We start from the raw sequence: 27,855 nt of genomic DNA on the forward strand, positions 1-27,855 counted from the left end.
AGATAAAGTGGTAGTAGTGTGTTGTCCTACCCAGCAGGTGGTGGTTGTTTATGGCCCAGCAGTAGGGTTAGATAAAGTGGTAGTAGTGTGTTGTTCTACCCAGCAGGTGGTGGTTATTGATGGCCCAGCAGTAGGGTTAGATAAAGTGGTAGTAGTGTGTAGTCCTACCCAGCAGGTGGTGGTTCTTGATGGCCCAGCAGTAGGCGTAGAAGCAGTCCTCCAGGGCCCTGGGGAAGGGGGCTTCAGGGGCCAGAGAGTAGTCCACAGACAGGATGGGCACACCCAGGTCCTGAGACCAGCTCTTCAGGTATGGCTGGAGAAGAGAGAAAGGGGGTGAATGGAGGTGAAAGGAGTGAGTTTACTATAGATGGTGCAACCCCCTACCAGGGCAGGCAAGAGAGCTGTTTGCAGTTCTGAATGCTTCCTAGTGCCGCCTAGCTAGCTTTACAGGAGGTGGTGTTGAGAAGGATAGGAGAAGAGGTCCTGGTATCAGATTCCCACCTTGCAGGTTCTGTAATGGTGAACTACCAACCCAACCGTACACTGCCGAACTCCAGTGGCGGCTTAGTAATTCTGTTATGAAAATATCAGGTATGTGCACTGTGCTCACAAACGCAACATGACAACCTTGCTCTCACTACACAGGGGTGGTGTTAACCAGTTGTTGCTATGCAATTTGATGTCATGGTAGCTAAGTGATTAGCATTCTTAGAAACATACTTTTCAGATCAATCGTCCATAGAATATTTGCTTTTATTATTAGAACCTTGTGCAGTTATCAAGTACTTAGCTAAGTCAGAGAGCATACATCTGACAATAAATCTCATCTGACAATATTAGTCTGCCCTCTACAGAAGTTTCTCTCCTGTCCTTCGAACACCTCTCCTCTTCTCTCTAAGCATCAGTGACAGTGTCAGTAGTGACAGCTCCGCCTCTCTAAACAATACACAGAGAGCCTCACCTCAGTGGCCCATGACTGGATGTGACCACATCACACTGCCAGACACCACCTCAACACCATCCCTGGGAATCTGCCCTGCACTCTTAAAGCCACGCTGTCATAACGGATCCCAGTCTGGCACCGCTGACATGTGTGGTGTGGCGTGTGTGCGCCTGCGTGTCAATTTGAAAGATCGCCATTGTCCGTACATGATGCATTTTGACACCCGTCAGCACCGCTGGCCAGAGCTGACAATCACAAGGTTTGCCAGCGGCCCCCATATAGAGAGATGAATGCCCACAGTACAACAGGCTGCGTCTAAATTGTCCTGATGAGAGGTGTGTGTGTGGAAAGTATGCCCACGGGGGGGGGCACACCTATTCATAACCTTGCAGATCATCCCCTACTGCCGGGGTTACAGGGAATAGTAGTTCCACTCCTCTGCAGAGACAGGCACTGTGGTTAATCTGCTTCTGGGCTAGCACCTCTGACACACACACACTTGAGTGATTAAGTTATGGCCCATCCATTACTGGGGGTCTGGATCAATGGGGTACTGAGAGGGACACCAGACTTCTGCCCTCACACTACACAGCTCCCTCTGTGTGAGAGCTTCAGCCCTCAGACACTATCCATCTCCCTGAACACTCCAGGAGGAGGAGTGAAGGTGGCAGGAGGGGAAAAAGTGAAAAATGGAGACACCACAGACTCCTGCCCTCACAGACTCTATCCATCTCCCCACTGGCCAGGGGGAAGAAGGAAGAACAGAGTGGGTACAGTGCAGGAGGGAGGGAGAGAGAAAAGAAAGCAAAGAGCAGGGGTGGATTACAAAAATGACAGAAGAGAGCATTAGGACAAAGGAGAGTAGAGAACAAAGGGAATTATAAATCAGAAAGGAGGAACGTGTAGAGGACAGGGTTAGAGGAGAGAGCCTAGAGATCACACACACATCTTCCATTAGGGCCTATGTAATATAAAGCCATAATAACTTCATGCAGAATTCCAGGCTAATTCAACATGACAGGCTTGTTCCTCCTCAGATCACTTCCTATAGCCTCTGGTTGCTAGGCTATTGGAGATCAAGGGACTGCCAGTCCACTCTGGTTTCATGGTGATGCGTCTCAGTGGTTTAAAGTAGCCTGCTGGTTATATAATACAACCCCGTCTCATCTGTCAGAGGCTGAGCTGACCACTTCAAGAGGACAGGGGGGGGGAGAGATGGAATGAGGAGGGAGGAAAGAGACAGCAGTGGAAGAGGGGGTAAGGGGGGCTGGCCTCCACCAATCACTAGATAATATAGAGTGATACAAATAAAGTCCGTGTGTGTCCATCAACCCTACAGGATGAATTAAACAGTCTTTAGCAGGAACGGCTCACTACAGGGAAGCCATGGAGTGAAAACACACTCATATCCTCAAGACCACCAGGTACCCATCTAACAACGCAATTCCCAAACGGTTCATTAGAATGGTTTGATTCCAGTTAACTATAACAATATATTAAAAAAAGACTGATGTCTAGAACATGATAGGCTGTGGAGAGAACCAGGCCACACCATGGGTTCCCACCATAGAGACACTAGTTAGGTTAAAGGTGAAACGTGATGTCAATTCCTTCCCAACGAACGAACGAGAGAGAACAGAATGTGTTGTTACCTCGTGAGACTTGGAGGTCTGGGCCACAAAGCCTCCTCCGTGGTAGTGCACCAGGAGCCAGCGAGAAGGGGGGCTCTGCTTGGTCTTCATTCCCAGAGACAGGGAGATAGGACCCCCCTCAGAACGAGACAGGGACAGCAACGCCTCACTGTCCTACAGAGGGAGGGAGGGAGACAGAGCATCACTATCATAATCAAAGGTATCAAATTTCTGTTTTCACTTCAATTGCTACAGATGTTGATTTGTCCGTTTGCTTTACAGCTCTCTGTTGAACAATCCCTTCAGTCACGATTTGCTGTGTGGTTTGTTCTCTGCTCCCGATGGTCCTTCCAGCTCCACCACAAACACACCATCCTCATTCCCATTCATTAACATTAGCAGGGAACAGCAGAGAGGCTTTCGCTTGTGTTCTCCACATAAGACAACAGCTCTTTGACTGAGCAGGATCAATGAGTGAGTTGAACCTGTTGGCTGATATCATGTCTGGTTTAATGCCAGACTACAGATGCTCAGCTCTGCTGTTCAATACCTCCCCAAATAAATAAATGTGAGTGTGTGTGAGGATTTAAAGGGATTAAGAGCCACGGATGAGCAGAGAAGACACTGTTGTTTACAACAGCTGCTCTCAGACAAAGGAAACGCAAACTAACAGAATCCCTTGATGTTCGAGCATTTCATGCAGGAAGAGGCTTCTCAACAGCTTAAAGCAAATGAATGAGAAATACACACTGTCAGACTGCTGCTGTCAAAGGTAGTACGGCGACAGCAGCACATTTTGATCTACCAGTTAAAGGTTCTGCGTGTCTGAGATTTAAAAGGCTAACAACAGCTGAGACTGGAATGTAACCAGTATGAGACCAGGGTTTTATTCACTAGGAACCAAAGAACCAAGCGGGACCTACCTGCATTTGTCCAATACAAACTTGTTTACATTGCAAAACGTTTTGGATTATGCTTCTAGCCTTGATTTGCATTTATATATGATAACCTATCTACAGTATTTAAATTTGTAATGTGTATAGTATTGCTTACTAGTTTTTAATCTTTGTTTCCATTGAACGCGCCATACAAATAAAGGCATTTAAATGTATTATATGAAAACTGCCTTGGTCCTCTTCTTCATCACATATAAAGGTGGTTTGAAATTTCCGATCCCATGTACTTTTTGGCTGTTCAGAGTGCAGGAAAAGTACGATTTGAATCGGCTATTCAAAAAAATAGGATGAGTCACTTCAAAATGCCAATATGAACAAGGCTTTAGTTACCTGTCCCTCCCTCAGCTCGTAGGAGATCAGCCTCATCTGCACGGGGCCAGGGCCGGTGTGGGCCGACGGGGCCTCTATGATGACAGTGAGGTGGGGATCAGCCACCAGCGGGAGGTCAAAGGGCACAGGGGGCACCGAGAGGGCACGGTTCACCTTCACCTGGGTGGAGGTCATACTGGCTAGACTCTGAGGGGGAGAGTGGAAGGCAAGGAGGGGAGGAGGAAGAAGATTACTTTGTCATCCGTCACAGATACACCGCAATGTTTGTCTTTTCCTTTAGGAGGGACAAGAAAGAAAGAGTGAAGGCAGATAAACATTCATAATTCACCATATAATTTCATTATTTTGTTTTGATCTTCCAGTCATTTATAGGTCAATAAACTTGACAAAAGACAAAGCTGAGAGCATTTCCTCATGGCAGGAAAGCATCTGGTAAAATCTAAACACAGTGACAGTATTACAAGCTCTGCAACTACATAACTTTGAGAGGCATGAAAGACAGAGTCAAGATAGCCAACAAGACAAACGCTGAGACAAACACATACAAGGGAAGAGTAATCTACCACTGAGCTGTAAATCCCAGCTCAAGGGGAGAGTATTCTACCAGCGACCCGTTCCAAGGTCCGTCCAGAGTGGTCAGTGACTCACAGATAGAACCTCGGTCTCTGTGATGTTCCAGAAGGCCTTCCAGAAGTGGACGTCCAGGTTCTGAGTGATGCGTTCAAACGCCGCTCCCCTTAACTCCGGGTCGATGGCGTACTTCCCTGAGGTAAAGAAGGAGCTGGCTGCTACACCTGGAGAAAGAGGGGAGGGGGGAGAGAAGATAGTGGAGGGAGGCAAGAAGGAGAGGTTGATAAAAACAGTTGCAGGTAAAAAGAGTGGGTCAAGGTAGTGGAAGCGGCAGAGAGGGAAAAATATATAGGTATGGATAAAGATGAATAAAGACAGAAAAGGGACAGGGAAGAAGAGAGGGAGTGAGTGGCTAACACATCAAATCACCACATCAGAACATCACCTCACTGACACAGAAACACAGGGAGGGGGAGGCAGAGAGAGCGATGGCCATGAGCGGAGGCAGTACATGCTACTGTTAAACAGAACTCTTTCAATCCCTGTAGCTACAGGAGTGTCTGGATGAGACGGAGAAGTGGTCACCTGTTGTCCAGGAGAGCTGAACTGTATAGCTATTTGTTCCGCCACAGCACTAAAACAGATTCCCCTAATCTAATTAATCACCAAGACTTGGTTAATAAGTGACCACGGGGATAGAGTGACCATGTCAAAGGCTGGCTCTATGTCCCAGACTGAGACTATGGCAGTGGTCAGGGGGACAGATACTCACCATACGGTGCAATACCTCCTTCCTCCACTGGGAAGCAGCATAGAGCACAAGACAGTGTTCAATCATATTGTTTGTGCGCGCTGTCACATCCTTCATAAACAGGTGTAGACTAACAGTGAAATGCTTACTTGTGTGTGCTGTATGGAGAAGGTGCTTTCTGTACTCACAAGTGTCCATATATCCATGACCTATGAAATGTTGGAATCCTTCTAGACTAATGTGATTTGGGGATTAAGATAAAGAATTTCAAATGTGTGTGTGTGGGTTAATGGGTGCTGTAAGTAAGTCTTCCTTTAATGATGTATTGTATCTAGCATTGATATTCACCCTCACAATCCCTTCACGTCGACTGAGTTGCCATGTCAGTAGAATGGTTTAGGATGTAAATGAGAATGAATTAATGATTGAGTGGCTTTTGTTTCCATCAATAGGGAGGTTTGCTGGAGCCACTGACCAATGCCTGACTGGTGGCGCCTGTAGTTCTCTCCGAAGGCCACCAGGCCGATGGCTATGGTCTGCAGACAGGGACGGATGGCTGGAGTGAACTGGAAGAGGAGAGAGACATGAAACACAAATCACTACAAAGTACTTTTCCCTGAGGCTAACCAAAAAGGCCTCAGGGTCATTCCAAAAGTATTCCTCCCTCCCAATCCCCCCCCCCCCACCTGGAATCCAAGGCAGCGTCCGTAGAAGCAGCCCTTGTGCATGGAGGAGTACTCCCGGACAAAGCTCTGGCTGAGGCCGCTCTCCTCGTGGAAGAAGAGGTTCCCGTGGCTGTTGTCGTGCAGCAGTCGCTGGGCCAGGTAGAGCAGGGCTCTCAGCTGACATAGGGCCGAGCAGTAGGCCTCCATCTCCCCTGCGTTGTGGGCCGTCCGAAAGAAGATGCTGCGTCGGTTGGTGGAGATGTAGCGCCCCTTGTGGATGATGTGGAGAATGCAGCAGCGCACCACCTAGGAAAGGGGTGGGAGGAAAAAGAAGGGAGTGAGAGAAATAGGGGGGAGGAGGAAAAGTGCTTGTTTGAGAGAGAAATAACATTTAAAAAAAGAATGGCTGAGCAAAAAACAACAGGTACAGAAAAGGAGTGAGAGAGACCATAAAAAAGGTGGAGACAGAAATTCAGAGACTATTAAATAGAGGTAAGCAGCTGGCAGAGAGAAGGTCATGATTTCTCACCAATAAAGAGGGAGCCTGAAAAGGCTCTATCGTGACACTCAAGCAATTGGTAGCAAAAAAAAAGAGAAAGCGGAATAAAAATAAACTTGAGGCATACGATGCTGGTGTTGAGTTTTCCCCAGTTAAGACCGTCAGGCGCACCACACACACACACACACACACGTACTAAGGACGCTCACAAACAACACACACTCCCTCAATCTCTCTTAACTAGGGAGTTGTCACAGACACACAAACCCTGCCATTCTACCTTGACTAGAGAGCGGTATCCGTTGGCTGGTATGTGCGGGTCAAAGTCAAAGTGATGGTAGACAGCAGCAAAGCCAGAGATGACAGGTTCCAGGCTGCGGGCGTGCTCCTGGATGAGGGTCATGGTGTCCACCAGCCGCTGTGCCACGCCACCCTGGGCCCCCTTAGCACCCTCAGAGAAGAACGTAGCATTCTCCTCACACACACTGTACAGGGCAGTAAACACCGCCTTGGTGTCCATCACTGGGGGGGAAGAGAGAAACAATCAGCATGCAACACCATACAAAAGACTGATCCTGTCTAATTCCCCCCCAAAATCTCTATAGGCTATACTTAATACTCACTTCATTCAAATGGCTAACCCACTATAGCCAGCCTTATACAACAGGTGATTTGGAGTAAGAGTCTATACCATGACATAACAGACAACATACACATTCAGAAAAACAGACATTGTTTGCATAATTACCTAGCAACACAATACTGCTGTTACTAGGGTGGCACATTTTGGGGAATATTCAGAGGTGGACACTTTCCGTGGGAATATATGGGAATTAATACCATTAAAATTAATACCATTTAAATGGTATCTGTAAAACATCTGTAAAATGATAGCCCAGAAACTAAAGCTTTGGTTGTCTTCCTCAGGCTTCCAAGTCTTCTCCCTGGACCTCCTCAATGTCCACCTCTTGAACATCAGACTGAGGCCTCATCTTCACTGTCACTTTCCAACCTTGGTGAGAATGGCTTGTTGTCAGGCTCAAAAAGCCTCAAATTTGCCCAGATGGCCACCAATTTCTCAACTCTTGTATTGGTCAGCCTGTTGCGCGCTTTGGTGTGTGTGTTCCCAAAAAAGGACCAGTTGCGCTCTGAGGCGGCTGATGTTGGTGTATGATTTGGAGGATGGAGGCAACAGGGGAAAGAGCCACAGATCCACAAAGTCCCTTGCACCAGGTGGCTGATGAGATATGTTGGCACGACTGCCATATTGCATCTCCATCCCAAAGCCCTTGCTTGGAAGTGTACTTTGCCAGACTGCCAAGATGTGAGGGTAGGACTCCACTTTAGACCAAGCAGCCTTCATGTTTGCAGCACTGTCTGTCACACGTGAAATACATTCTGTGGTCCAAGGTCATTGATGACTGCCTTCAGCTCATCTGCAATGTAGAGACCGGTGTGTCTTGTCCCTTGTAGAATACTGGTTGAGGGGTGGAGATGATATAGCTAATTATTCCTTGCCCACGAACATTCGACCACCCATCAGAGATGATTGCAATACAGTCTGCTTTCTCTATGATTTGCTTGAGCTTCACTTGAACTCTGGTTGGAGGATATATGCTGGACGAAGAACATTCAGAAATTTCTTCCAATACACATTGCCTGTGAGCATCAGAGGTGAACCAGTTGCATACACAGCTCAACCAAGACATTCATCAGCATCTGACTACGTTCATCCATTGAGTAAAAAAAACGACTTCTGATTCAAGGAGGATCATGAGCTGTTGCTATCGATAAGATGTCTGATTCATAATTTTCACTTCTAATAGAAGTATAGGGACTTCTGTCAGAGGTTGCTTGTTGTGAGCGCTGAGGGAACTTTATGCACCTGGCCAGGTGATTCTGCATTTTTGTTGCATTCTTCACATAAAATTTGGCACAGTATTTGCAAGTGTACACAGCTTTTCCTTCTACATTAGCTGCAGTGAAATGTCTCCACACATCAGATTAGTGCCCGTGGCATTTTCCTGTAAAAGATTAGATAAAAAAATACAAAAATACAATTCCATGTACAGATAAATAGTTAAGCAGTTAGATTAAACAACTCCTTTGTAAGATAAATGGTTTAAAATTAAACATGTATGGAAACAGGTGAATTAACACTCAGTTAGCAGGCTCGAGCAAGCTAAAACCCACATGGTAGCAAAAACTGACTAGCAGAAATTGTTAACACGCTAGAATTTTTTTTAATTTTTTTTTTTTAAACACACTTTCTGTAGGCTACTATTTACTAGTTCTAAAAAAATCATGTATATCATAAAAAATATATTCACCCCACCCAGTATTTTAGTCAAAACTTACCAGAATGCATGTAGTCCTTGGCTCTGACAGTGTAGTAGTGTGGGCTCAATAGCATCTCAGTGTGCAATATCTTGAGAATCAGCTGTACATGTGATGGAAGAATACACTGTGCATGCAGAGGGTTCCAATTCCATTGAATTGTGGATAGTTGAACCAAAATATGCCACAAGACCTAGAACTGCCTTATGTGTATCCCACAAAAAAGGTTCACCGTTATAAGCTAACTTTTTTGATGAATTTAAGCAAAATCCCCCAAATTCCCAGTTTTAACTTCCCATGGAAATTTTCCAGAAAGTTTGACCCTTTGCAACCCTAGCGGTTACAGATCCACCGTCTCATCTGCTACTGTAAAAAGCATCGAGACATTTGCAACATTGAAATTCGATCTCCACTGGGTACTGTAATAACGAATGTGTCGGGAGTCGGGACGAGACAGAAAGCTTCTCTCTGCCGGTCGAAATCATGAATCAGCACGTTTGCTGTCTTTCCAACTTCAGTCTGAAGTGATTGTGTTAAGTGTGTAGCTGGCTAGCTAGCAAGGGGGAAGAGCCTCCTTAGCAACCATTTTGGGGTAGTTGTGCTTTACATGGTAGTCAGAAAGAGACCATGTCACAGCCATGATAAATGTCCTAACACATGGCCTCATGTATTATTGCTTAAGTATAAAAGCTGATTGAGTGAAATGTTGCACAAGCTGAGAAAACTAAACCCAAGCTTCATTCCTCTAAGACAGTCATGTAACAGGAGCAGAGAGCAAGTGGTGGAACACACCGTGTTGCCGTCTTCTCCCGCTATGTCTTTCCTTGTGGTCCCCAAGGGAGATACACGACTGAAACAATTTCAGTAGTTCATCAAACAGATTAATCATGCATTAATAGTGAACTGAACTGCCATCCAAGCAATTAAAACCCAACACCCTGGTGGACTCCTTGTGGAGTACTCAGCCTGTACTCTGCCTGCCAGCCAGGCTGCCTGCCAGCCAGGCTGCCTGCTGTATTGAGTTGTAGTGAGCCACCTGAGATCAGTTTCCACTGCAGAGGCACAGGGCAGAGCAGCCCAGATGACAGGTATTTACTGTATAGAATGACCAAGCTGGAGAGAGAGCACGCAGATGGTCAGAGTGAGAACTTGACCACACAAGGGAAATAAAGAGCACGCAAGGGAGGGTGATTCATGTTCTCTCAGTCAAGGCCACTGATTCTAAGATCCAACAATGCTTCAATTATGAATGTATATGAAGAAAAGCGACAAGGAATGGAATAAGGGTGGCATTACAATGCCTCTCAGAGAAATGGTGGGCCAGCCAGACATTTATGGTACTGTACAAGTCAGTCAGAGGGGCCATCACTTTGTTGTGAGGAATCTCAACCTCCTGTCATCCAGGCAGCAACTTGTCACACACACCAGTGAATCTCCCCATCACTACATCTGTCTCCATTTGTGTCTCATCTCAGAAAGCAATGGAATGACACACTAGGCGTGTGATGTCTACCACTTGCTGGAGGGAGAGTCACAGCATTGAAGAAAAATGTATTATCAGGCTTATTCATCGCCACTTATCCTCCTCCAAAGCATGCAGCAAATAATGTGTAATTACCTGCTATTCTTCAGTTGACTGCTATATTGAGTACACCCTATGCTTTGCCCTACATTACCCAACCCCCCTCTCTCCAATTCCCCAAATTCTCAGCCTGCATCACCAAGCATCCCAGAATGCAGCACTCCCTTTGGGACCAAACTCCTCCTCTTCCCCTAGCTCTTCGTATGCCATCTAATTTTCCTCCCTCTCTCACTCCCTGTGTCAAAAACCAAGTATCTATAGTTAACCAGAAACAGAGGGAGGGTGTGTTTGTGTGCACGCATTGCCACCAACTCTGTCCAGCAGCAATGTGTCCAAAAGAGTTTGTGTCTGCAATGCTGGGCCCAGGGGCCACCAGTACCCGTGACTGGACATGACACAGGTATAGCAACACTGAAACAGACACTGGCATAGCAAGAGCTTAGTACAACTAGATACTTACATATTACATGACAAATTCATTAGGTTTTGTGATTAAGTAAATCAGAAACCTAAAACCGAACCTAAAAGCAGCATGGAATTCTATTAAAACTTGGTATCTGAATTAGAAAGCAAAATACATTTGAAAGAGTAAGGCCTTGTTTTATTTTCGAAGTTCTATGCATGTAATTTCCTATTGGTTCAAGTTATTGGGAATATAGTCTACTGGGCATATATGCAACATTCCCACGACTTGCACACTGCCACACTGAAAGGAATACAGAGGGTGAGATGTAAGAGGCTTCAACAAATAGGGGGGCGCGAAATTGGCCCATCATCTTCCGGGTTAGGGGAGGGTTTGGCTGGGGTAGGCAGTCATTGTAAAATAAAAATTTGTTCTTAACTGACTTGCCTAGTTAAATAATGGTTAAATAAAATAAAAACAAAACGTAGAATGGCACAGGGAGAAAGTGATATGGACAGTCACAAATAAGAGAAGAATACTGATTGAGTGAATGTGGCAAAAGTGGCAGACAAATTCTTTCAGATCAACCTTCTAGGAGACAACACACACATTTATGAACATACTAAAAACGCAGGATGACCAAACATGTACTCGTGGACCAAACACGTTTTCCTTCACCACTGGTGGTGTACAGCTCAGTGTTTCCGCTGCAGTCATTTAGCAGTGGCGGCACGCCACCGCAAAATCATTTCCGCCAAGCCCAAAAAAATATGTAACATAAAAATTAAAAGAAGTATGCCGAGGCACACTGAAGATATGCTAGAACAGTCCTCATTTACCATTTCTCTGCTAACTAAAAACGAGTAATGAATAGAAAAATCACAACCCCATAGTATAATAAAAATGATCTATTTACCTAGTCTGCTTGTTGTTGTGCGTTCTATACAAGAAACACTATAAATACAAAACGTGGACACCCTTTCAAATTAGAAGATACGGCTATTTTAGAAACACCTGCTGCTGACAGGTGTACAAAATCAAGCACACAGCCATGCAATCTCCATAGACAAACATTGCCAGTAGAATGAAAGTCACTGAACTCTTCAGTAAGGCCAAAGTGGCACCATCATAGGATGCCACTATCCAAAAAGTCTGTTTGTAAAATTTCTGCCCTGCCCCGGTCAACAGTAAGGGGAAAAAAATTATGACGAAGTCTTCTGTGAGAAGTACAGGCACGAGGTGTATCACATAACACAGAGTGCACCAAACATTATGAACACCTTCCTAATGTTGAGTTGGCCTGACGTCCTTTGGGTGGTGGACCATTCTTGATACACACAGGAAACTGTTGAGCGTGAAAACAGCAGCAGCATTGCATTTCTTGGCACAAATTGGTGCGCCTGGCACCTACTGCCATACCCTGTTCAAAGGCACTTACATCTTTTGTCTTGCCCACTCACCCTCTGAATGGCACACATACACAAACCACGCATCAATTGTCTCAAGGCTTAAAAATCCTTCTTTAACCGTCTCCTCCCCTTCATCTACACTGATTGAAGTGGATTTAACAAGTGACATCAATAAGGGATCATTGCTTTCATCTGGTCAGCCCATCATGGAAAGAGCAGGTGTTCTTAATGTTTTGTATACTCAGTGTATATTCACTGTGTTTATGCAAGTTTGAGACAAAATTCACCAATACATGCTAAATAGTAGAGAGCTCACATTTGGGATCTAGCTCATGGTAAATGCAGATAGGCTGAAGCATGGGGTTACCCATTTATTTATAGCAACTATGCTGCATCAGTTTGGCTACAGGTGATCTTTCTTATTGCTAACTGCATACCTGATAATATGGACCAACCTATATGCAAGGTCCAATATGTAAAAGTGATTTGAAATCATTTTACGAATACTATTGGGCTCAGTTCTGGAGGTAGAAATTATATTTTAGATGGTGTCATCATTTTATTTTAATTCCTTTTGGAATAGAATGTCATTTTAAAAAGTCAGCTTCTCAGATGTACTATCTAAAATTGTGCAATTCGCTCACTGATCTTTCATTGTCAGTTCACCAATTTGCAACAGACACGGAGAGCGCGCAAAACAGAGTTCAGCTGTGAACATTGGAAGAGCAATCTGATCTAATGTGACGACTGCAACATAATGCAGTATTGGGAGGCGCTTAATAATATAAAGACCAGAATTAAATTCCCAGAACAAAGTAAAGTCCAGAGTGTGGCAGCAGCACTAGCCTAAGCCCTGCTGCCGGGCCAGTGTTGGGAAATAGTCTCAAATAACCTGACATTGCTTAATTAGTAGGAGCATAACTGCCCGCAGAACAAGATAATAACTGCTGATACTGAATAAGCAGCAGTTGTTGCAATTTGAATAAATCAGCATTATAGGCCCTCAATTTTTTTGATAGATATCTTCTCACGAGCCTTACCACCTATCCTCCTCTGCATCATGTGTGAATGATTGTGGGTCACGCCTAATGCATTAGCCACATCTTTTTTTGAAATGACAATGAAGACCCTTGTTCATCAATAAAAATGCAAAGTCATACACCTAAATTAATCCAAGATTAGCCTAATACTCTAATCTCTCTCCTTCAGCCTATTATCTGTGTCAGTTAAGGAGGCAGCAAGACCGAATGTAAGATTCAGCTTTGCGTCGGTGAATCTAAAGAATATCAGCCACGCATAGCAAAGCCAACTACCAATAATTCACTTGACTAAGGGCCCAGAAGAGATCTGCATTAATGTATGATGCTAAAGTGAATGATGTACGTGTGCATAACTCAAGGCAGCAGATAGAAACAATCCATTGGTAAACAAAATATTGAATAACAACATCTTTTGCATAGAAGTGTGGGCTGTAGAATTTTACTTTAATTGTTTAGAATATAGTATCAAGTGTTTGGCACTCGCTATAGGCATCATGCATGTTTACTTTTAAAAAGAGATTTAAATTCTGCCCACACTTTTACAGAAATGAGATCAAATTTACCATTTATTTTTTTTACTGCTGTGGCCCAACTCGAATGGTTTCAAATTATAGAGCAAACATGTCAACCCACAAATGAGTCAGCGCCCACCCTTGAGCCAATTGAGATAACATGACTAACAAATTTCAGTTAATTACTATAGATCCTGCCTTGGGCCAATCAGTATACATTTTTTAAGTGGCGGATCTCTATGGCAAGACGCATAATTCACCAAAGTTGTCAAACTCGTTCCAGTGCTGTCTGAGATACTGTGTGTGACCAACGAACAGAGACAGATCCACAGTCCTCCCTGATTCCATCGTTGGGGATAAAGGGTGTTGTCACCATAAAAAGGTGAATGGAGGGTATTTATTTATTTTTTATTGGAGAAAAATCAGTATACATACACCGTGCACAATTATTAGGCAAGTGAGTATTCTGATCTTATCATTGTTTCTATTCACATTTTCAAACTCCAAACCATATAAACTTGAATGCTTATCGGATTTAATCATTTTCAGGTGATATGCATTTGTGTAATGAGGAAGGGTGTGGCGAAAGTGAATAACACCTTATATCAAGGTGTGCATAATTATTAGGCAGCCTCATTACCTCATGTAAAATGGGCCAAAAAAGAAATTTAACTGACACTGAAAAGCCAAAAATGTAAAATGCCTTTCAGACGAATACGACACTCTTTAAAACCTCTTATGGCTAGGGGGCAGTATTTTCACGGCCGGATAAAAAAACATACCCGATTTAATCTGATTACTCCTGCCCATAGAATATGCATATAATTATTAGCTTTGGATAGAAAACACTCCAAAGTTTCTAAAACTGTTTGAATGGTGTCTGTGTATAACAGAACTCATTTGGCAGGCCAAAACCTGAGAAGATTCCAAACAGGAAGCGCCCTCTCTGACCATTTCTTGCCCTCCTTGATCATCTCTAACCAAAACAGGGGATCTCTGGCATGACGTGACACTTCCTACAGCTCCCATAGGCTCTCAGAACCCGGGAAAAAGCTGAATGACGTAATTCCAAGCCCTGGCTGAAAAGCTTTAGACCACTTAGCAAATGCGCTATCAGCGGACAATGGGACTCATGCTCGTGCACGAGACGACCCCATGTTGTTATTCTATCGTCTTTGAACGGATACAACGACTCCCGGTCGGAATATTATCGCTTTTTTGATTTTAAACAGCGGTTGACATGCTTCGAAGTACGGTAATGGAATATTTAGAATTTTTTTGTCACGAAATGCGTCGTGCTCGTAACCCTTCTTTACCATTCGGATAGTGTCTTGAACGCACGAACAAAACGCCGCTGTTTGGATATAACTATGGATTATTTGGGACCAAACCAACATTTGTTATTGAAGTAGAAGTCCTGGGAGTGCATTCTGACGAAGAACACCAAAGGTAATCAAACTTTTCTAATAGTAAATCGGAGTTTGGTGAAGGCTAAACTTGCTGGGTGTCTAAATAGCTAGCCCTGTGATGCCGGGCTATCTACTGAGAATATTGCAAAATGTCGAGTGCATAGAGGAGTTGTGTATCTATAATTCTTAAAATAATTATGTTTTTTGTGAACGTTTATCGTGAGTAATTTAGTAAATTCACCAGAAGTTTGCGGGGGGTATGCTAGTTCTGAACGTCACATGCTAATGTAAAAAAGCTGGTTTTTGATATAAATATGAACTTGATTGAACAAAACATGCATGCATTGTATAACAATGTCCTAGGGTTGTCATCTGATGAAGATCAAAGGTTAGTGCTGCATTTAGCTGTGGTTTTGTTTTTTGTGACATTATATGCCAGCTTGAAAAATGGGTGTCTGATTATTTCTGGCTGGGTACTCTGCTGACATAATCTAATGTTTTGCTTTCGCGGTAAAGCCTTTTTGAAATCGGACAGTGTGGTTAGATAAAGGAGAGTCTTGTCTTTAAAATGGTGTTTGTATTTCGCGCCACGCCCATCATTGGATATTGGAGCAGGTGTTCCGCTAGCGGAACGTCTAGATGTAAGAGGTTTTAAATAGCTAAACTATTGAGGTGTGACCACCGGACATTCAAACGTTGTTGCGAATAGTCAACTGGGGAGCAAAAAACACATGGGGAAGAAAAGGCGCAAATTAACTGCAAAAGACTTGAGAAGAATTCAACGTCAAACTACCAGGAACCCATTATCCTCCAGTGCCACCGTATTCCAGAACTGCAACCTACCTGGAGTGTTCAGAAGTACAAGGTGTCAAGTGCTCAGAGACATGGCCAAGGTCAAGAAGACTGAAGCAAGACCACCACTGAATAAGATTCACAAGTTGAAGCGTCAAGATTGGGCAAAGAAATACCTGAAGACAGATTTTTCAAAGGTTTTATGGAAAGATGAAATGAAAGTGACTCTTCACAGACCAAATGGATGGGCCCGTGGCTGGATCAGTAATGGACTCAGGGCACCACTGAGTCAGGTGCCAGCAAGGTGAAGGAGGGGTACTGGTATGGGCTGCTATCATTGAGGATGAGGTAGTTGGACCTTTTCAGGTTGAAGATGGACTGAAACTCAACTCCCAAACCTACTGCCAGTTTCTGGAAGATTCTTTCGTCAAACAGTGGTACAGGAAGAAGTCCTCAGCATTCTAGAAGGCCATGATCTTTATGCAGGACAATGCTCCATCACATGCATCCAAGTACTCCACTGCTTGGCTAGCCAGCAAGGGCCTCAAAGATGCCTGAATAATGACCTGGCCCCCTTCCTCACCTGACTTAAATCCTACTGAGAACTTGTGGGCCCTTCACTAACGTGACATTTACAGTGATGGAAGACAATACACCTTTTTGAACAGCATTTGGGAGGCTGTGGTTGCTGCTTCAGCGAAAATTGATTGTGAACAGATCAAGAAACTGACAGACTCCATGGATGGAAGGCTCATGGCAGTTATTGAAAATAAGGGTGGCTATATTGGTCACTGAATATTTTTGAAAGGCAAACAATTTTATAGAAATTGTCATTGTGTTACTTATCTGTTACACTTACTCTAAAAATTGAGAATAAACAAGTGATTTGAAAGAAATTATTTTTGTAATTTAGTTGCCCAATAATTCTGCACACTAATAGTTGCCTAATAATTGTGCACACATATTTCCCGGAGAAAGACAAAACTCACTTTTCCTTTGTTAAACATTCAGGTTTGAGGTTCAATAACATTTTGGATTGACTGAGAGCATTGTGTTTGTTCAAGAATAAAATTAATCCCGAGGAATACAATTTGCCTAATAATTGTGCACGCAGTGTACAAGAAGTATACAAACAGACAATGATAACATTTGCAGGGGTACAACAAATGACAGATTATACAAAGACCTTAAAAGATGCACACAGATGATTTAATAGCTTTCTTATTAGAAGAATGTATAATGGTCTTAATGTACTGCTCGAATTCCTTCTAGAAAACCACAGAAGCGTGGTTTTTTATTAGTGAATTTACATTTATGAATATGACATTTTGCCATTAGCACAATTAGATTTAAGGTAAAGTTGATTTTCTTTTTTGGTTAAGGAAACCAAGCAGCACATTCTCCCATAAAAACAAAAGTCATCAAGAATATTAACAATTATAAAACTGTGAATATCTATCCATAATTGTTTTACATGTAGACAAAGCCAAAATAAATGGGAAACTGTTTCTGGATGCTAAACACAAAAAGTACAATCAATCAATGTTTGTCTTTTTTGAGTTTCTTCAGGTAATGATTCGCAGGGTAATACTTATGGATCATTCTGAAAGAGACCTCTTTGACCTTGTTAACAAGCAAGTATTTGTGTGGTAATAACCAGACTTTTTACCAACAGATATTAGTGACCAATGTATTCCAGTAACTTGTGACATAAGGAATCGATACAATATCCCTTTGAAATAAAGCACATATAGACCCATTGTTCTGAGGGAGCAAGGAGAAACATTTTCCCTATTGGAGAGTCAACTGGATTAAGCAAGTGTAGGTCAAGAAGGTGAGGTCTGGCTACACCTCTAAATAACATGAGACTTCCAGATGGGATATTGTAACGAGATAAAAATTCCTCAATTGAGTAACAATCCTTCTGCATTAAAAAGTTGACTCAACAGTAGGATATGATTATTGAACCAGTTCTTCAAAAATAAAAAGACTTGTTTCTATAGAAAATGTCCTTATTGTTCCTAATGAAATACCTATGAGGGGAAAAAAAATGTGTTTATATATAGAGGGTATTTTTGTTGACAGCGTTATAATGCTAGTTCACGAGCACAGTTTTACGACAGGTCTGATTTATAACGGAAAACGTGTAGATATTGCAGTCGCCAAGTTTTTACATTTTAGACCTACTTTCAGGAATGGCGCAAGCAGATATTTAGTGTGAAATATAGTTATAAATGAGGTCCCTGGTGTAAAAGTTGACTTATGCCATCTTTACTGTGGTCAGAATAGTTGCAATGTAATGTGACTGTTTGGATCCCAGCCAGGTTCTTGCCAAGATTTTCGATGGGTGTTAACTTCTTTGGGAAAGGGGGGCAGTATTGAGTAGCTTGGATGAATGAGGTGCCCAGAGTAAACTGCCTGCTACTCAGGCCCAAAAGCTAGAATATGTATATCATTCGTAGATCTGGATAGAAAACACTGAAGTTTCTAAAACTGTTTGAATGATGTCTGTGAGTATAACAGAACTCATATGGCAGGCAGAAACCTGAGAAAAAAATCCAATCAGGAAGTGGGAAATCTGAGGTTTGTAGGTTTTCAAGTGATTGCCTATCCAATATACAGTGTCTGTGGGGTCATATTACACTTCCTTAAGGCTTCCACCGGTTGTCAGTCTTTAGAACGTTGTTTCAGGCTTCTACTGTGAATGGGGAGAGAATAAGAGCTATTGGAATCAGGTGTTTGGCAGGAAGGCATGAGCTCAGTCATGCGCGCAGCTGTGAGCGCAAGCCACATTCCCTTTCCTTTCTGAAGACAAAGGAATTGTCCGGTTGGAATATTATTGAAGATTTATGATAAAAACATCCTAAAGATTGATTCTATACATCGTTTGACATGTTTCTACGAACTGTAATGGAACTATTTTGACTTTCATCTGGACTAAACGCGCGCTTTGTGAATTTGTAATGCTGGACTAAATGCGAACAAAATGGAGGTATTTGGACATAAAGATTAACTTTATCAAACAAAACAAACATTTATTGTGGAACTGGGATTCCTGGGAGTGCATTCCGATGAAGATCAAAGGTAAGTGAATATTTATAACGCTATTTCTGACTTCTGTTGACTCCACAATATGGCGGGTAGTATGGCTTGTTTGGTGTCTGAGCGCTGTACTCAGATTATGGCATGGTGTGCTTTTGCCGTAAAGCTTTTTCGAAATCTGACACAGCGGTTGCATTAAGGAGAAGTGTATCTTTAATTCTATGTAAAACACTTGTATCTTACATCAACGTTTATGATGAGTATTTCTGTAAATTGATGTGGCTCCCTGCAAAAATCACTGGATGTTTTGGAGGCAAAACATTACTGAACATAACGCGCCAATGTAAACAGATTTTTGGATATAAATAATGAACTTTATCGAACAAAACATACATGTATTGTGTAACATGAAGTCCTATGAGTGCCATCTGATGAGGATCAAAGGTTTGTGATTAATTTTCTCTATTTCTGCTTTTTGTGACTCCTCTCTTTGGCAGGAAAATAGCTGTATGTTCTCTTGTAACTAGGCGCTGACCTAACATAATCGCAAGGTATGCTTTCTCCGTAAAGCCTTTTTGAAATCGGACACTGTGGTTGGATTAATGAGAAGTTCATCTTTAAAATGGTGTATAATACTTGTATGTTTGAGAAATTTTAATTATAAGAATTGCTGTTTTGAATTTGGCGCCCTGCTATTTCACTGTCTGTTGTCGCTAGCGTCCCACATTTCCCAGAGAGGTTTTAAGGACTGAACAGCTGTAGCTTGCTTAGAGTATTTCCATTTCTATAGACTTGTCTTCCGGGCCAAGCCCTAACTTGGTATCGGCTCAGATTAAATAGGAGAATAGCATCATAACCTATCGCACAGCAATACTGTAGCCTATACCAATACTGTAAAATCTTTTACATACGCTACCCGTCTATTTATTGTTTTGGCAGAATGTTTTAATTTTTGCTGTACTTTGTTATATTTGGCAAAGGACTGTGGCGGTTTCTGAAAGAGAAAACGATGGAAAATGTGACCCGTTTGAGGAAGCTAGGCATATGTTGCACGTCACTACTACAGGAGAAGCATTTCAAGGTAATTATATATTTTTTTTTAATCAAAATGCCGTTTTTGGCAGAAACGCCTTCTGGAACATATGAACTTACATGTGCTTTAACCAAACCTGTATGACATCTGTAAATACAAATAAAAATTGTTGGTTTACCCACAGAAGAAGACCGGAACCTACCCGCTAGCCATGATTGGCTAAGATAATGGATGGGCTGGACATGCTGAGAGGAGTTTGGATTGGTCTGCCATGTAGCATGATTCTATCGATAACATGAGCTGCTCAGTAGACAATACTTGCTACTGTGGCTTTTTTGAAAGACAATGTTAGCCATGGAGAACTGCAAAAGTGTTACTACTGCTCTCAACACAATTGCTGCAAAAATCAGTGGGAAAATGTTAGACTACTTTCTGTACAGTCAGTGTGAACCGGAGTGACTTTACACAACAGGCCCAACAAGCTGTAGCTACAAACAAAACGGAAACGACACAGGACGTCTTAGTTAAACTGGAGTTCCAGTCTGCCATGAAGCGTTCGTCCATGTATATTGAACAAAAATAAAAGCAACAATTTCAAAAGATGTTACCGAGTTACAGTTCATAAGGAAAATCAGGCAACTAAAATAAATTCATTAGGTACTTCTCTGAATTTCACATGACTGGGAATACAGAAACATTGTGTGACCACAATTTGCCTCATGCAGAGCAACATCTCCTTCACATAGAGTTGATCAGGCTGTTCATTGTGACCTGTAGAATGCTGTCCCCCTCCTCTTCAATGGTTGTGTTTGAAAGTGATGGATATTGGCGGGAACTGGAAGACCTTGTCGTCCACGGTGATCCAGAGGATCCCAAACAGGCTCAATGGGTGACATATCTGGTGAGTATGCAGGTAATGGAAGAACTTTTCAGCTTCTAGGAATTGTGTACAGATCCTTGGAAGATGGGGCCGTGCATTATAATGCTGAAACATGAGGTGATTGTGGCGGATGAATGGCAAGACAATGGGGCTCAAGAGCTCGCCACGCTATCTCAATGCCTTCAAATTCCCATCGATAAAATGAAATTGTTTTCATTGGCCGTAGCTTATGCCTGCTCCTACCATAACCCCACATGGGGCACTCTGTTCGCAACATTTACATCAGCAAACAGCTCGCCCACACAACGCCTTGCACGTAGTCTGTGGTTGTGAGGCCAGTTGGACGTACTGCCAAATTCTCTAAAATTATGTTGGAGGCGGCTTATGGTACAGAAATGAACATTCAATTATTTGGCAACAGCTCTGGTGGACATTCCTGCAGTCAGTGGAATTGTGTGACAAAAAATAACATTTTATAGTGACCTTTTATTGTCCCCAGCACAAGGTGTGCCTGTGTAATGATCATGTTGTTTAATAAGCTTCTTGATATGATACACCTGTCAGGTGGATGGACTATCTTGGCAAAGGAGAAATGTTACTAAAAGGGATGCAAACAAATTTGTGCACAACATTTGAGAAATAAGCCTTTTGTGCGTATGGAAAATTTCGGGCAACTTTTATTTCAGCTCATGAAACATGAGATCAACACTTTACATATTTTTGTTTAGTGTATACGGGTAAGAATCTAGCTACAATCAGATATTATACGTTTCTATTTGTCAGAAAGTCCTTTTCATTGCAACTTAAAGCTTACTGTTAGCTAGCTAGTGAACGTTAGGTTGCTGGATCACTAGCTAATGTTACGTGTGTGATCTGTGTAGTAACTAGTAATATTATTCTTGTCATCAAGCAATTTGCATTGCTAGTTACAGCCAAATGTTAGCTAGCTAGATAACATTGAACCTAGTTTGTTAGCTTTAGCTACCTGCAGATTTATACTACAGTATTGCATGGATTTATGGTTCATTACTTAGCTAGCCATCTACATACCTACATGTCTATAAAAAAAAAAATTTTTTAAATAAAGACTCCACTGTCCCAGATGATTACATGACCCATCAAGTTAGCCAGGTGTGTGAGGTTGATTACAGCCATCCATTGTATTTCACATGTACGGTGATTCCTCCTTTAAAAGTAGCGAGCTTACACCGCAGGACTTTGAGGTACCCAGCGTCACAACTTCATTGCTCCAGACCACCACAAGGGGGAGTTAGAGCACTCATTATGCATTTGGGTCCCAAGGTTTTTATATGATCAATCAATCCTCCAAAGCTCAGTTGTCCTGAGTCTGCACAACTCTGCCAGGACCTAGGATCAAGGGAGACACTCAAGTGTTTTAGTACTATATCTCGACACAATTATGAAAATAATCATGGCCTTGAAACAGTCAAGCTGCATACTTTACCCTATTCCAGCCAAACTACTGAAATAGCTGCTTCCTGTGCTTGGCCCTTCTATGTTGAACATAATAAACGGCTCTCTACCCACCGGATGTGTACCAAACTCACTAAAAGTGGCAGTAATAATCTCTTAAACGCCAAACCTTGACCCAGAAAATATAAAAAAACTACATTGTGGCTCAGTTGGTAGAGCATGGTGTTTGCAACGCCAGGGTTGTGGGTTCGATTCCCATGGGGGGCCAGTACAGAAAAAAAAATACATGTATGAATTGAAATGTATGCATTCACTACTGTAAGTCGCTCTGGATAAGAGCATCTGCTAAATGACTAAAATGTAAAATGTAATTTACACTAGAGCTATCCCTCAACAGGCCTACAATCCCCGGCCTAAAGTGGACACTTTCGCCGCGCCAAATACAATAACGTTACTCCGCAGAGAATGACAATATGTTTCAATTTGATGTGCGACATGAGAGATGCACACATTATGCAAGTGTTGCACACCAACAGATGGAGAAAACCTACACCAGTCGAGCAATTCATTTCAACAATCTTCATTTTAATTTTACTTTACAAACAACAAAAGGGCTTAATTGGAGTCTATTTCTTCTGAGCCTAGACCTATATAAAAATAACTTCACTGGCTGAGGTAGGCTATGAGGCTTAAAAGCGTAATAGAAGCAGGATTTTTTTGTTAGGCCTACTTACAATTGCAACTGGTCAAATGTAGCATCCTACATAAAACAATCATTTAAAGAAAAAGTCCACGTTGAAACTAAAACAAAGTAACTAATAATTAAAAGCGCACATTTGTAAATCCCAAACTCTAAAAGTAATTTGAAAGGTAGATACAAATGTGACATTGTGGTTACAATAAAGAATTTAGCCCAGAATGCAAATGTTTCCAATTAGCAGGACAATATAGTTTTTATAGCCCGGCTACTGTTGTGAAAATCCCTCAACTTGCAATGTTGCCGATGCTTAAGTACTCTAAAGTGTTACATTTCTAACTCAAAACAGCATTTCTTCACCAACATCTTTATGCTTTCGTTAATCTTCTTCCTTTTTTTCTGTAGCAATTTTGAGCAAATTGCTCAAGGGCCACGGTTGATTCGTCTTTGAAGATGACGCTATTGAATGTCTCGCCAGCTTTGATCCATGCCTGGGCCTGCAGGAAGCAAAGTTCTTTGTTTGTCAGACGAATCATTGGAATCATTTGACTCACATGTTGAAAAGGGCGAGGAGAGATGGAATCACAATCCATGCCAGGCACACCTGTGAGCTCTGGAACTCCACCTCCAACAGGCAGAGTCAACATATGTGGCGGGTTCGTCAGGTCTTAGGTTCACCCTGACATTTCCATTCATCTTCTGACAACAGCACTTGACCAATTGCTCACCAGGCACAGCAAGGGCCGCCCGGAATGTTATGCTGTTCTGCTATTCAAAGGATGTGTAACCGAAGAGAGATACCACGAGTGGGCACAGAATACATAGCCTCCCCGCTGTGGACCGTTTCACGCTGCTCTGAAACAAGCATGGAGAAACGAACATTTTCAAATATTCCATGATATTCTTAAGATCTTGTTGTCAGAATATAAGCAAGTGATGTCTGCTAAATAATCACTGTTAGGTTTCTCTAGAAATAAATAATTCTAAATAACAAACTGGCTTTATTTACAAATTAGTGAGATTGTCTCACCCAATGTTCAAGAATTGCCCTTTTCCTCGCTCACTAGGTTAAAGGAAAACGAAATCTCCAAAATAGTGTTACTTTTTAACAAAGTGATTATTATTATTAATTCATTTAGAATTATATCAAAGACCCTTTGATATTCTCACAGATCCTAACAGAAAATGCCCCTTAGAGGATTGGAGGACTAAATTAATATCTAAATGTAATTAGTATATTTTTCGATATACTGTAGGCCTACCATAGGCGAAATTAGTCTCACTAGTGTTGAGTAATGTGCTGTTAAAAATGGTGTAGGTCTTATTTATTTAAAGAGCATATAAAAGTTAGAAGCAATAGCCTACAACTATTTTAGCACCAAGGCAAGCATGGTCTTGATAAATCAATGAGATTTTTATTTTCACTTAAACTCCATTTGGGTATTTGTTAGACAAGAACTTGAAAATTAGGGTGCAGAAATGTTATGCTTTAAGTGTAACCTTTACTTAACTAGGCAAGTCAGTTAAGAACAAATTCTTATTTACAAGGACAGCCTTCTCCTTCCTCGTGCCCTGCGGGGAATCTTTAGCTAAATAGTCCAGTACTGTACTGCCAACCGTCACATTGTACAGCGCATATTTTCCATCCAGCAAGTACCAGTCAAAAGTTTGGACTGTTGGAATTGGCTAAACTTTGAACATTGAGATATTAAATAAATGATAGAGACAAAGCCTTGAATAGAAAGAGTTTGTAAAAAGCCAGAAGGCTTTGGAATGTGTTTGATGGAGGAGAGTGATGTGTTGATAGATGGAAGACATATGGATATCTGTGGGTCAGGAGGTGAGGGGTGAGGTCAGTTCCCCTTAAGGGAGTAATCAGGGTTGCTATCTGGTTACCTTCTTTCCTGTGGAGCCATAAACTGTAAGGAAGAGGAGTGTCATAAGTAGGAAGTATATAAACTGTGATGTCTGAAATGTTTTGCTGTCTGATTTCAGCTGCACAGAACCTTTGGGAAGATTAAACTTGGTTAAAGCTTCTCTAGTGTCCGTGAGTTATTTACTCTGAAATAAGAACTTAGCAGGACACACCAACTCATTCCAGGATTTTTCTATATTTTTACTATTTTCTACATTGTAGAATAATAGTGAAGACATCACAACTATGAAATAACATATGGAATCAGTTAAGAACAAAAACTGTCTACTCCTTCCTCCCCATCGGGGATTGAACCTCGGTCTCCTGTCTGCAATGACACAGGGATTCTTTAGCTAAATAGCCCAGTACTGTACTGCCGATGGGCATGTTGTTCAGCGCCATATTTTCTGTTCCATTCTAACAGAAACCCAGAGGGTTTTTCATGGAATAGAAACACCATAATATTAAATCAAATTAACTAAGCAAGTCCCAGTCAATTTTGGACACACCTCATTCCAGGATTTTTCTTTATTTTTTACTGTTTTCTACATTGTAGAATAATAGTGAAGCCATCACAACTATGAAATAACACTGGTCTCCCGCATGCCCTGCATTTTGTAGTACAGACATGGCCTGCTCTTCCTTATGTAAGGAATTAGGCACTTTCCCATGTTTACTACAGTATGTATTGTAGACTGCACAATAGCCTAACAAACAAAAACACATTTCATTAGTAAAATGTTGTTTTTTTTAAATACTTTCAAAATGCAGATGTGGATTTAGATATGGATCCATAATGAATTACCATGGGAATAAATATCACTGACTTAAAGAAATATTGGAACAAAGTTGTCTAACAAAGGCAAACAATTTAGAATCCTCCAATCCTGTAGCCTAATCCCGACGGTTACGTTGTACAGCGCCCTATTTTCCCTGAGGGTTTCGGTTTTTGTTTCTCTCTGAATAGAAACATAATATTAATCCAATTATTTAAGCCAAATTTCTTAAAATCAATCCCATATACTACGTTATTACAAGAGTTTTAAATTCTCTGGTAATGCCAATACGGAATACTATCAAATGCTTCTTAAAGATGCCCTCTGGTGGTCAAACTAGCAATAACTTGCAGTAACAGAAATAATGTCTGACAATTAAATGACGTGCCACAGATTGCTGCGGCAGTATGCGGCGGCAGTATGCTGCAACTTTTAAAGGAAGAAGCACTGTACTTGTCTAGATAAGTGACCGGAGTAGCTGGGGGGTGGTTATAGCACTTTCACATGACCCAACAATTTAGACAAGTATGTATGGGTAAGCATCTAAACACTTTTTATTTTTGATATTACTACTATGCAAGTAACCATGTCACTGAACATAATTACTTTGCCATTGTTCCTCAACTGCAGTGCATGACATACCATTTTGTAGCTCTGAGTCTACTTTCATCCAAAGTAAAAAACACAACTTCAAATTTTGCAACATAAAAGACTGATCCCAGGTGGCTGGTCACAAACTGTTCAGGACATAGCATAACGTTTGAATTCAGCAATGTTTTGCATTGACTTACCCCGCAACCTAATATGCTGGACTGCCCGCGAATTCTTAAACATTGTCGAGGCTAGTAATTTTTTAAATATATTTTACAGTTGGCTACAAACAGTAGCAGCATAAATACTTCAAAGTAAAATATGAACTGTCTGCATGTTCACCTTAAATTCGACTAGACTACAGACCGGCTGCCTAGAAAAGGTGAGGAATTATTCTGCAATGGTGGTGAAAATGAAATAAATTCTAATGTCTAATTATTCAAAAAAATAAACATGTTTTTGCTCTTCTCACTAAGGCCAAATGGCTGGATGTTGTTTTATGAATATGTGTCTCATATCCCCCATGTGCACAAAATACTTAGGATACTTGCAATACAATATTTCAACCACTAGAAAATACATACAGGGTCTATTTTGTACTCACGCAACATTTATGAGGTTTCTGGCCCACTATTTATCCTGAGAACATGACATTAAAAGGGCAAGAGGACAACTCAGACCCCTCAACCATCAATCAATTAAACTAATCAAATTAGTGAAAGCAGCGGCACACTATATTCTCTCTCAAGTCTATAGAGATGGTGGCAGCCTACACAAGCAACAGCTGTTCAGTACATATCACCCATCTAAAATCTCTGAAAGAACCTAACTTGGTTTCAGTCGCACTATAACCATTCTGACCAGTCAACCTTTACACCAGGCAGTTAAGGGTAAACAACCACACTGAACTAAAAACGACACCTGGTCCCAAGACATTAAAGATGGATGAATACCGGCATTAATAAATCATGTACAACAACTACCACCAGCAACACAACAGGCTTCTAATGAGCTCTACAGAATGGTGTGGATGGGTGAGAGAAAAAGAGAAGGTAAATAATGTGTATGAGCAGGCAGATAGACATATAGGCATTAAGCATGCTGTAGGTCACAACTACTCTAGTCATAAGAGTATAAATAGTTTTTTACCCGTGTCCGGGTTCATGGCTCTGTCCTTGTCTGTCTCCTCTCTTCAACAACAGCAACAAGAGAAGGAGGGAAGAGAAGAGTGAAGTAAAAGAGACAGACAGGGTTTTATCATTTATCCTCCTGCGCTTCACCTTCTCTATCTCACTTGGTGACTCTTCCCCTGTCTGTTTTTGTGTCAGGCAGCATGTCATTCTTCATCCACTTCCAACCAGTCTTGTTTTTTCCCCCACTCTGTTCTGTTCTCCTCTCCCTCACTGTTTTAAAAAGGGCAGGGATTCTTTAGCCACATGCCAGCAGTCCCACTGAGCTGTACTCTGGGGACATGACTCTTCACCCAGTCAGGGGAAAACAGATATTGTACGCATGCACACAGAATACACACAGAACCGAGCAGGGGGATTGGGTGCATGTGCCCTGATGTCAGATTGAAATAATACCCTTTTCCAAGTGGTGATATACTGTAGCCTAACCTCTGCCTCTCCACCCTGGAAGTTAGTAACCTTGGCTGT

The 27,855-nt window shown here is 41.9% G+C and overlaps 1 protein-coding gene across 4 annotated transcripts in view; it reads right to left on the reverse strand.

The window, feature by feature from the left end:
• LOC115183447 (hormone-sensitive lipase) overlaps positions 1-27,855 on the reverse strand; it is a 43,853-nt gene that overhangs the window by 11,460 nt on the left and 4,538 nt on the right. For 3 of the 4 annotated variants that reach the window (XM_029744690.1, XM_029744692.1, XM_029744693.1), the window contains exons 2-8: positions 6,626-6,867; positions 5,868-6,152; positions 5,657-5,747; positions 4,509-4,654; positions 3,861-4,046; positions 2,596-2,748; positions 169-313 (exon numbers count right to left, since the gene is read on the reverse strand). In XM_029744690.1, coding sequence (XP_029600550.1) covers positions 169-313; positions 2,596-2,748; positions 3,861-4,046; positions 4,509-4,654; positions 5,657-5,747; positions 5,868-6,152; positions 6,626-6,867 — 1,248 coding nt within the window. Of the gene's footprint in view, positions 1-168; positions 314-2,595; positions 2,749-3,860; positions 4,047-4,508; positions 4,655-5,656; positions 5,748-5,867; positions 6,153-6,625; positions 6,868-27,346; positions 27,388-27,855 lie in introns of all 4 variants that reach the window. The other variant, XM_029744691.1, reaches the window with a different exon arrangement.

This window comes from Salmo trutta, chromosome 3 (genome assembly GCF_901001165.1).
Source record: "Salmo trutta chromosome 3, fSalTru1.1, whole genome shotgun sequence".
NCBI lineage: Eukaryota > Metazoa > Chordata > Actinopteri > Salmoniformes > Salmonidae > Salmo > Salmo trutta.